Genomic DNA, 11,363 nt, shown 5'->3' with positions numbered 1-11,363 from the left:
AGGCACTTCTGGATAGATCTGAGCCTCCAACCTCTAGGATGGCTTCTGAACACATTAATGACGGTGTGGTATTTATACCACACCAGGGAGTCTAGTACCTGATTCAGACATAACAAAAATAAAATACACTAAAATAATATATAGTTGTTGGAATTACATGAAAGCCAGGAGAGCTGAAGATGAGAGTGACTTCAGAGTGAAAAAGAAAAGCCTCTGGGGACAGGAGACATTTTTTTCACAGCAGGAAGCGCTCATGGCTACCGGCGTGAGCCTCCCTGAAATTAGAGTCTCTGCTCACTGGGCAGTCACTGATAGGAAGGATAGAGCGCTATATCTCTGATGGCGAGCAAATTAACCGGTGCTCTGTTAAAATTGCCTGCATTTGAGCCAAGGTAGTTTTCCATGAAGAATGTTCTCCTTGAGAGCATGGCCAACATGTGGTTGAGCCGGGACCGGAGCCCCGCAAAGTGAACCTGCCTCTCTTTGTTCAAGTTTCTAAAGGAGTCTCCCAAGTACATATCTAAGTGAGGGGTGCTCAGGTACTTCGGGTACCCGTGGTTGTGGAAATCAGTGGCTCTCATGGAGGTTTGGGAGCCACTGGAGCTTGCCACCGAGCCTTGGGAGGACAAAGACGAGGAAGACCTCAGGCTGGAAGATGCCGACACAGACATTTTGGATACCGGTGACCCCTCTTTAAATGGAGCTCCTTGGGAGAAGAGCATATTCTCATCCGAGTCGGTCTGCGTGGCGGTGGACTTGGACCACATCGTGGTCTGCGAGCTGGCGGCTCTGGTGGGGACTGTGGTTTGGGTCCCAGTGCACAGAGTGCTGATCCTGGTTTGTGTGCCCGTGTCGCTCACACGCACCGCTGGCTTCTCTTCTCCTGGCTCCGTCTGGGTGGCGACATCGGCTGGCCTCCTGCTCTCCAGCTCATCCTTGTGGCTGTGCAGGTAGTCTCCCTCACTGATGGTGGAGGACACCGAGTCGTGGCGCCTGGCCTCCACCCTGCCCTCCCGGGGAGCCTCTGGGTCCAGGTCAGGTTTCTTGGGGGTACTGGAGAGTCGGGCCAGCCGCAGCCGCAGCAGGTTACCCAGTGTGAGCTCCTTGGACGGCGGCTTCCAGTCAACCAGATGGTCAAACTTGCCACTGATCCGGAAGCTGGACAGGAGTTTGGGGTTGATGGGCTTTGACTGCGCGTACAGGATGCGGAACTCCAGATCAAAGTGTTCGACCACTTGGCCCGAGAGGATTACCACATTACTGCTATTTAATTTGCCATCTGTCCATGTAAAACTTAAGGGGTGAGACAAAACAAAGACAGAAACTGGTAAGGATGAGTGATTTTGGTCTTCTTATTGTTAATGAATAAAACAAAACCCAGATTGTCAAAACTGATGATATACCCACCATTTGGCTGTGAACTGAACAGCCCTAACATGTGTATATATAGTATTTGTGTTAACAGAAAAGTAAGAAAGGCCAGCTGTTCGACACTTAACACATACGGAAATACCTATATATACTTAGCCTCAGAATTTTCACAAAGTAGAACGTTAGTCCAGAAAAGCGGCAGGCTGGTGACATCACTTGGGAAGCTGTGGGAGACCCATGGCTCCCATTCTTCTTCTTTTGTTTTATTTTACAGAGGTTTTGGATTTCCATTCATTCACTGCCACAATTTTCTCCCTTCCCACCCCTCCCCACCAGCTCGCTTCCCCCTCCGAAGAGAGAAAAAAAATAAAAAAAATTCCTTCATTAGTATATAATTCCCACGTCCCTTCCCCCCACCCCCCACCCCAAGTACACTTCTCTATGCAACCTTAATTCTGGATTCTTGTGCTAACCATAATACTCAATCATATATCACTTCTAATCTGTTCTTTCCCTCATCTGTTTCAATACAATATACATAATTGATCCAGTTTTTCTGTCATACCCCCACCCTGATGTCAGACCCATTCTACAACAGTGGCACCATGCAGTATCTGTCCCTCTGTGACTGAGATTTTTCACTCAGCATAATGTCCTCCAGGGTCACCCACTTTGAATAATATTGCATGAGTTCCTTGTTTTTCAATGCTGCATAGTATTCCATTGTGTGGATATACCACAGCTTGTCTATCCATTCGTTTGTTGATGGGCCCTTAGGCTGCTTCCAACTCTTTGCTATTGTAAACAAAGCTGCAATAAACATGGGTGTGCATATACATGGCTCCCATTCTTAGGACTGAACTGCTTGTCCAGGGTTCCTTGCTGACTCTTTCAGGGTTGCCGTTTTCACAGAAGGAGCCAGGACCACTAATCTAACAAGGAGGCCTTTGCACAAGACACTTGTGCAGCTCAAGACTGGCCATCCCTCCCTGCTTGTTTAATATCCCTTCTCCTCCTTCTGGTAATAACCCACGCTTACTCCTTCTTAAGAAGGGGTTCCCCTTGACACCTGTCCACTTACAACAGAGGCGGGTGTGCAGCCCAGGTTATCAGAGCAGCTTATATCCCTGGATGTGACTCTTCACCCGGGACAGGTGTGTGAACCGACCAGAGCCAACTATGCTTCCAGAGACTGACACCAATGAGGAGACGGCGAGAGTCTCGCTTTTGGAATTAGCTCCACAGGCCACATAAGCCTGGATCTCGGCTTTCAAAGGGTGAACTTGCTGACCAGGCAGAGGAATGCAGAACCCAAAACGGGATTCTGATAAATGTACCACCTCAAGATTAAGGTGAGTTGGAAACCAATCATACCTTTCCACACTTCCAGGTTATGTGAGTCAGTACATTCCATTTTGCACAAAGCAGCTTGAGTTAAGGCAGCTCTGGTGGCTGGGTGGAAAGGAGCTGTGCTACTAACCCAAAGGCGTGAGGTTCGAATCCACCAGCTGCTCCGAGGGAGAAGGATGGGCAACCTCCTCACGTGCGATTTACTGCCTCTGAAACCCACTTAAGGGGCAGCTATGGATGAATTAGCCTTTTGGCATTTGCACTCACCCCACTGAAACAGAAATTGTTACCAAGATACTTTAAAACAATTGTAAAACACAGTAACAACTTTTTCTCTTGCAAATAAGAAATCTCAACTGGTGCAAATCCCACTTTGGAGAACTACCTTCAAAGCTTAAGAAGGAACATTCTTTTGAGAACCTTCAATGATAATGGAGACAGAGTCTTTACCCAGTAACTGGATTTTATAATCCCTAAGAGATGGAAGCATTGTCATCACCAGAGGTCCTAAAACATCATTATAGAGAGCAGTTTTTACAGAATCTTCAAAAAGCAAATGGAGCTTAGTTTGACCCATATAGATAAGCCCAGACCTGGGTAAAAAAAACAAAAAACAAAAAACTTAGTTTCTTCCTGTTATTTGTAAACATCTTATGAAAGTAAGTCACAAGAGAGAGCTGGAATTTCGTTCGGAGCAATGCCAGTATCGTTTGAAAAGAAAGGCATCCAGAGTTTCATAAGCTCAGTGCCTCGTCTTTCACAAACCCTCGCATCCCCACCTTTACCCAGTGCCGACACATAATTATCACTCTGGAATGCGTGTTTCTTTAAAAATGTGGGGTTCGTTTGTTTTGGTGTTGTTTTTTTTGTGTGTTTTTTTTTTAACTCTACAGACACACCTCATATACACCACCAGACAAGCTAATGTAGAGGTGGCCAAACACCATAGAGATTCACATAAGTAAAAATGGCTCAGTTACCTTGTGAAGATTAGTGTTAACCACTTATTATCCCCACCCTCCATTCAACCTCCCAGTGCTCTCGACCGGAGATGCCTTTGCCAGAGTGAGACTTCAAAGGCGGATAGGAAACATGGATGGTATTTTCTAGACTAAAGTGCCAATTTACAAGGCTGGAAGCAGCAAAGGAAAGATTTATGTCTAAAGGTGACATCCGCCAATGGAGCAGAACGTCCTGACTCTCCGTCCCCCAGGACAGTCTTCCGTGTGGGTGCCCTCAAAGTGACCCTGACTCACGGCAACCCTACATACAAAAGAGTGAAGCCCTTCCCAATCCTGTGACATCCTCAGCTTCGCACCCAACCTCCTGTGCCCCAAACAACCTTGGACCTGACTCAAGAGGCGTCCACAACCAGAGGGAGGGAGTGCTAGCCTGGCTCAGCCCAGGTTTGCTTTGATAGTAAATGTGTTTATCTTCTTTTGATTATCAGGTTATTTCCTTACCTTCAATAAACAAGGGAAAGTGGGGTAAAAAATTCCCAAGAGACTGGAATTCACTAAAGTACTTGCCATTATTAACACTGAATTAGGCCTGCTATGAGACCTGGGCCAAGGTTTAAACCCAGGACTCATGTATTGTGGGGCCTTCAGGCAATTTTCCATCTCAGCACCTCAGTCTGGTAGATGCCAGGGAAGGGGAAGGGTCTCTTACCCCTCCCTGATCACTTCCTACTGAAGGATGCTTTGATTAATCAACCCATACAGTTAGGGATGCTTAGACTGAAAGGATCTCACTGAGAGAAGCAAAAATAAGCTATTACCCATCCACAAACGAATGGATAGAGAAGCTGTGGTATATTCACACAATGGAATACTATGCTGCATTGAAACACAAGGAACTCATGCAATATGCAAAATCAATGACCCTAGAGGACATTATGCTGAGTGAAATATCTCAGTCACAAAAGGAAAACTACTGCATAGGGCCACTGTTGTAAAAGGGGACTGACATCAGGGTTGAGGGAAGACAGAAAAGGAGGGGAGGAATAATGTATATTGCACTGAAACAGATGAGGGAGAGAACTGTTTAAAAGGGACCTATGAATGGGTATTCTTGTCATTACAGGAGTCCAGAGTGAAGCCTGCATAGTGGAGTGGACTTGGGGGGAAGGACTGCATAACAATGAAAGGGTTTTTCTTTTCAAGGAGAATAGTGAATTGGGGGGAGGAGGGAGAGAGAACAGTGCAACAATGAATGACTGGAAACCCTAAGTCTCTGTAAACTTTCATTAAAATTTATTTGAAAAATAAACTATTAGCTTTTCATAGTTTGAGTCTGCTAAAGAATTTTTATTAGTACGCACCCAACAGATGTGCTAGAAACTCACCTGTAAGACCCAGTTACCACTCGGATGCCATCAATCAATGTGAACTTTTCATGAACTTTCCCAACAATCTTCGTACCTGATCTGGCATAGTAGATATTCCCTGTAATAGTCCGAACTGTCATCAGCTGTTGGGAGAAAAGAAGAAAGGGGGGGAAAAAAAGAAAAAAGAAAGGAATGAATAATCCATGAGCTAAGTGAGTAAGACCTGAGAGCCTGTGGTTACAATTTCAAAGCAGAACAGCTCCTTGGCAGATGAACTGTGCGGGGTCCTCCTTCTGTAATAACACACGAGTTATCAGCCAGAATTCAGGTCCCTTCACTCCCTGGTAACACTACGTCTACAATTCAGCCATCTTCTTCTACGCCCTTTCCTCATATCTATTTATTTTATAATGTTTATTATTTTTAAGACCCTTAAGTCATGTGTCTAAGTGACTGAAGAGAAGAATCACCTATTTTTCTTAAATCTTTTTTTTAATTTTATTATTTTGTGTGTGTGTACAGGAAGAGATTGTCCCTCCTTATGCGGCAGAGCATCTGGTGGATTCAAACCGTGCACCTCTGGGATTGCAGTGCAGCTTCTTGCCACTAGGCCACCAGAGCTCCCCTAAGAATCACCTTTTAAGGATACTGTTGCGGTCATTACCGTCTCTTGGAACTGACTCACAGCTGACCCTCCAGAGGGTTTTCAGAGGCTGTAAATTTGCTCAGGGAATTTGCTCATCATTTTCCACCAGAGCAGCTGGTGGGTTCTGCATACCTTTGGGTTGACAGGACAACTCCTTCCCCACCAGGCCACTAGAGCTCCTTTTACAGGACATTAGATAACAGGATCTAAGAAATACTTTAAAACAAAATGTAGGGGACAAAGCCACCAAAGAATAAGACACTAGTGATAAATAACTTTTTTTTTAAAGCTCAGGGAAACTAAACTGTTCACTCCTTTACTGAATGGCACTGTTGTTGTTGTGTACCGTAGAGTTGGAACCAATCCGGAGTGGAAAACCCTCCAGTGGGTTTTCAGAAGCCGTTAATCGCATGAGAGGAGACTGCTCATCCTTCTCTCTCAGAGCAGCTGGTGGCCTCGAACCGCATGCCTTTGGGATTGCAGCACAGCTTCTTGCCACTAGGCCACCAAAGCTAATGTATAAGAGCCCATCTTCACCTGTCCCTATCCCATAACAGGCATGAAGAATAGAGAGCGAGGACAAGCCCTCTCTAGCACAGGGTTTCTGAGGCAAAAAGTCTCACAGGTACCTTGAGCAGCAATATTCCATTTCCTATCAGTACATATTAACCAAAAAAATAGTACATTTACCTTGGGAGTCACTGTGGTTACACAATACCTGTGTATGAATAGTCATTACTATAAAATGACCTATGTAAATGTATGCAAAATACAAAAACCATCTGCATTCTTTAGAGCAGACGAGTAGCTATACATTTTTAGAAATCTTAAAAATTAACTGAATCCAGCAGCAACAGCCAAGTTCAATAGGGCAGCAAACAACAAATGCTGGTGAGGCTGTGGAGAGATTAGAACTCTTATTCACTGCTGGTGGGAACATAAAGTGGTATAGCCACTATGGAAGGCAGTTTAGCATTTTCTCAAAAAGTTGGAAATAGAACTATCATTTGACCCATAACTCAAACAGATGTATGCACACCCATGTTTATTGCTGTGTTTTTCACAAGAACAAAGAGATGGAAGCAACCAAGTGCCCATCAACAAATGAATGGATAGAAAAACCATTGTACATTCACACAATGGATTACTATACAGCACTGAAAAAACAATGAACTTGTAAAATATTACATAACATGAGGGAGCCTCGAGGAGATTATGCTGGGTGAAATATCTCAGTCACAAAAGGGCAAACACTGCATACCAGCACTTTTATAAAATCAGACAGACATGAAGGAGTTGGGGAGAGGATGGGACAAGAGTGGATAGATAATGAACACTGACTTAGAACAGACGAAAGGAAGAACAACTCAACATGCCTAACAACAACAACTGGACTGTAAGTATTGTAGGGGGAAAAAATCAGTACTAGTCCGGTTACTAGTTTACTCTGGCATGTTGTAGAAAAGGTCAATGATGGTCAAAGAGTGCATGCTGCCTTTACATTAAAACACACGTTATATAAGATATCCGTGAGGAAACCTGGTGAGGGGCACCTACTATCTCTCTCTATTGTCTTTGTAACTTCTTGTGACTCTCTAATCATTTCAAAGAAAAAAAAAAGTTCAAAACAGAAACTATAGCAAGACATAGCATCCCTTCTGTGGTACTCCTACCAATATTCATAACCTGAATTTAATCAGATAAATTCCACAGACAACTGCAGAGCATTCTTCAAAGAGTTCTGAGGCCTTGAAAAACAGAGAATGGTGGGGGAAAGGTTCCAGATTAAAGGAAACTAAGGGAGTCATGATGAGTCAAAGCAGAGCACATGAGAATTCTTCATGCTACTTTTGTAATTTCTTAAATTATTTAAAACTAAAAATTTAGTAAGTCATTGCAAAAGGAAAACAATGCCACGCATCGGGCCACTATTATGAAAAGGAAAGAAAAGGTTTACCCAGACTCAATCTAGAAGGGTTAACAGTGGTGGGGAGAAAGGAGTCAAAATGAAAAAACAAAAAGTCAACCACTTTAAAAAACCCAGAAAATTCATACATACCAATGTGGTGGTGGGAGGGCTTCCTGGAGGAGATATTAAGAATCTTTAAGGACCAACTCACAATATCTAGAATTTTTTTTATTTTTATCAGGGTGTGTGTGTGTGTGTGTGTGTGTGTGTGGTCAAATCAGATCTGACTAGTACAGGTGGAGATTGTCCCTCCTTCTCAAGCAGAGCATCTGGAAGATTCAAACCGCGCACCTCTGGGATTAGTATTTTTTAAAAAAGAAATACAAACCATCACTCAGGACGGCCGTAGCTGTGGTTTTTTCTTTTCCTTTGGCCCATGTGCTACAGGCCTATGTGACCACGGTCAAAGTACCCACAGATGACGTTGTGCCTGAGTCCTTGCAGAAAGGACACCAAGGCCTGAAGCGGTACAGAGCCAGGGCTGGGGGAAGTCAGCCTCCAGCGGTGGGGGCACAGGAGCAATGACCGAGGGAATGACAGTTGCGAGGGTAGGACAGACAAGCCTCCTCTGGACCCAGAGCCACAGAAGACTTGGAAACCCCAGAAAAGCAGCAATCACAGGGGCACCAGGGGCAGCAGACATCCCGAGATTTCTGCCCAGTAGATGAACTGGTCACAACTCGGATCAAAGTTGCTGCCACAACAGTTACAATTACAGTTCTGTAATTTTTCTGCTGCTGGTACATTGCCTCCCCTCAATTATTATTTTTAAAAAAAAGCATCTGAAATTACGCATCCACACCTTTAATTTCAAGCCGGCTCTATTTGAGAGCAGTCAGGGGCTGAAAACTTGTCTAGATGGTAATGTTCTCCCCCAGGACTGACTTGCATTTTCCCCGGTCTACAGATCTCAGCTTTTAGCTGATTGTTGGGTCACCTGGCAGCCTCCTTTAAGTCGGTCTCTAAGCAACAACTCTAGCTTCTGTGTGAACCTGCCTTAAACTCAATTCTCAGTTTCTTCACTGTTGTTGTGTTATGTGCAATTGAGTCGCCTGCGACTCACAGTGACTCTATGCACGTTAGCTCTGAACCCTGCCCTCTCCTAAGCCAAGCTTGTTGTCTCTGACAGACCTAATGCCATTTCCCCAGTCACTGAGTCAATTCGTCCCCATTAGGGAGGGAAAAGCAAAAAGTTCTCTGTGGGAAATGGTCAATAACCAACTGTGTAGTAATTACAAGGTGGTAAATCTGTGTCCCCGGGTGCAGTGAAGTAGTCTGTAAGTATAGGTGTTGCTGTTGTTGTGGTTACGTGTCCTCAAGTTGAGTACAACTCACAATGACCCTATGAACAATGGCTCTAAACTCTGCCCCATCCTGAGCCAACCTCACTGTCTTCACCACGCCTGACCCACTGCCACAGTCATTATGTCAATCCATCAAATTTGGGGTCTTCCTCTCTTATGCTGACCTTCACAGCATGATGTCTTTCTCCAAGGACTGGACCATCCTGACAACATGCCCAAAGCACGTGTGATGGTGTTTCAAAATCCTTGCTTCCAAACAGCAACCCGATTTCACCCTCTCTAGGGCAGATCTGTACTATATCAGCTCAAATTCTGTGTTCGCTCTGCCTGCTGCTTTCTCTCTAAGACCCAACACACAGCGCCTGCCTCCTAGCAGGTACTCAAGACACTTGATGAATGAAGTTCCAAAGCTCACACGTTAAATTCATTCCTAGACGAATGAGCCATGTCATAAGGATGGCTCTTTTCCCTGCCTCTTTCAACTAAAGATACTAAACTTGGTAAGTTGTACGGTTTTATGTTTATCAACTCAAACTCAAATTACTTTCATGGTCAGGGAAAAGGACAGGAGAGATTTTATAATGAGAAATTCAAAGCTCGTGTGATAGTGATTAGAGACCCAGGCACTAGAGTCAAATTCTAGCCCTGGCATACTGTCATTGTACACACTGAAGTCTTGGTGTCACCACTTCCTAATCTAAAAAAAAACGAGGATAATGTCACTTACCTGATCGGGTGGCTTTGAGGACTAAGTTACATAATACCTGTCAAGCGCCTAGGGCCCTGCCAGAGACAGAGTAATATTGCACTAAAAGGCGTCCATCATGATTAAAGTTGGAAATTTATTGGCAAAAGTGCATTATCTATAGAAAATAGTACATACAGTAAGCAATGAAATCACACCCCTGTCCATACATATGATCTCCCTTTTAGAAAACTTTACCATAATGTCAGCTCAAAACTACAGGTCAAGCCAGTTCATCTGTGTGTGTGTGTGCGGATCTGACAGGTACAGGAGGAGACTGCCCCTCCTTCTCCAGCAGAGCATCTGGTGGATTTGAACCGTGTACCTCTGGGATTGCAGTGCGCCAGTTCTTTTACTTGACAGCGTATGGTACGTCATGAAAATGACAACCCATCTTCCTTGCCCTCACAGATGAAAACTGGCCTATACTTTGCTCAAGTGTCCTTGTCTCCCTATCTCTTCTCTTTCTACACTCAGCAGAGGAAGATCACACAGCCTGTCATGACCCGTGGAGACTCTCAAATACCAAAGTATGAGTTTCAACTTGCTGAATGACCTTGCACCGCTACAGATGGGGCCTGTGACGGTGAACAGAAATACCTCGGGGGGCCCCTCTACCAGTGGGGCCCAGGGCGCGTGCCATACCTGCCATACCTCGGATACAGCTTGGCTTACCAGGGCTGTCATCAAAAGCGGCAGCTCCCAAGGCAGCCTCAAGGTGTCAATCACAGCAGAGTGGTTTCTGCTCAGGCAGGAGGCAGCCCGGTACAGGGAAGAGGCCAAGGCTTTGAACTCTGATTCCCTAGCTTCCTCTGTAGAGTGAGACTTTGAGTAGATGACCCTCTCTCAGTGCACTCCCTTGTACCACTGCCTTTAGAGACCTCTCATTGGCATTGAGTCAGAACTGACTCATGGTCGAACCCTCGAGCAGGTTTCTGGTAGCTGTAAATCACATGAGAGGACAGCATCTATCTTTTTCCCTTGGAGCTGCTGGTAGACTCGACCCACCAGACATCCGAGGCCCTTTGTTTGGTTAGTAGCTACACCACCAGAGCAAATGCTCCATAACGTCTGCTGACTGCGGAGAAGCTGGGAAGCGCGGAGCACAAACCTTTTCCTGTTCAGGATGAACCTTCAAGTCCATGCACATGTCCAAAAACTGGGAGAGCAGAGCCTGGTCCAGGAGGATGTACACGGCAACTCCCTGCCTCTGACACATTTCCTGCAGGTCCCTGAAGATGTCGATGTCCGTGAACACATCCATCACCACCGCGATCACCTACAGCAGGAGGCAGAGGCAAGAGCGAGCTGTTAGCTCACAAAAAAACACACCACCTGACCGCCCGTGGTCCAGCCGCTAGACCCCAGCAGAGCTGGAAAGAACCCTGCCTCGGGAGCCTGCCTGCCGTCTTCTGCACAATCCATTTCCTCCTCATGTGGACCCCTTTTCTTTTTAAGGCAACAGACTCTTTATTTAATGTGGTTTAAAATACATCAAATCAAACCCCTGCCTGTTGTGAATACCAAAAGGAGAAAAATGCTGTCTGCACAGCTTCAAACAGATCTGGGAGGCTGAGTGAAGACAAGAGAGTTACAAGGACACAGGCAGCTCCTGGGCAGAGTTTGAGGAGTAGGCAGGTGCATGGCTG

At 45.3% G+C, this 11,363-nt stretch overlaps 1 protein-coding gene across 1 annotated transcript in view; it reads right to left on the bottom strand.

The window, feature by feature from the left end:
- Window positions 1-305: 305 nt before the first annotated feature.
- Window positions 306-11,363, bottom strand: part of FAM83D (family with sequence similarity 83, member D) — a 34,979-nt gene continuing 23,921 nt past the window's right edge. The window contains 3 exon segments of the mRNA XM_006881528.1: window positions 306-1,293; window positions 5,069-5,193; window positions 10,826-10,993. Of these exon segments, the coding sequence (XP_006881590.1) occupies window positions 306-1,293; window positions 5,069-5,193; window positions 10,826-10,993 (1,281 nt within the window).

Source organism: Elephantulus edwardii, unplaced genomic scaffold, assembly GCF_000299155.1.
Source record: "Elephantulus edwardii isolate Elephantulus edwardi_28Jun2011 unplaced genomic scaffold, EleEdw1.0 scaffold00015, whole genome shotgun sequence".
NCBI lineage: Eukaryota > Metazoa > Chordata > Mammalia > Macroscelidea > Macroscelididae > Elephantulus > Elephantulus edwardii.
The sequence above is the reverse complement of the archived record's forward strand: the minus strand, read 5'-3'. Positions and strand labels throughout refer to the sequence as shown.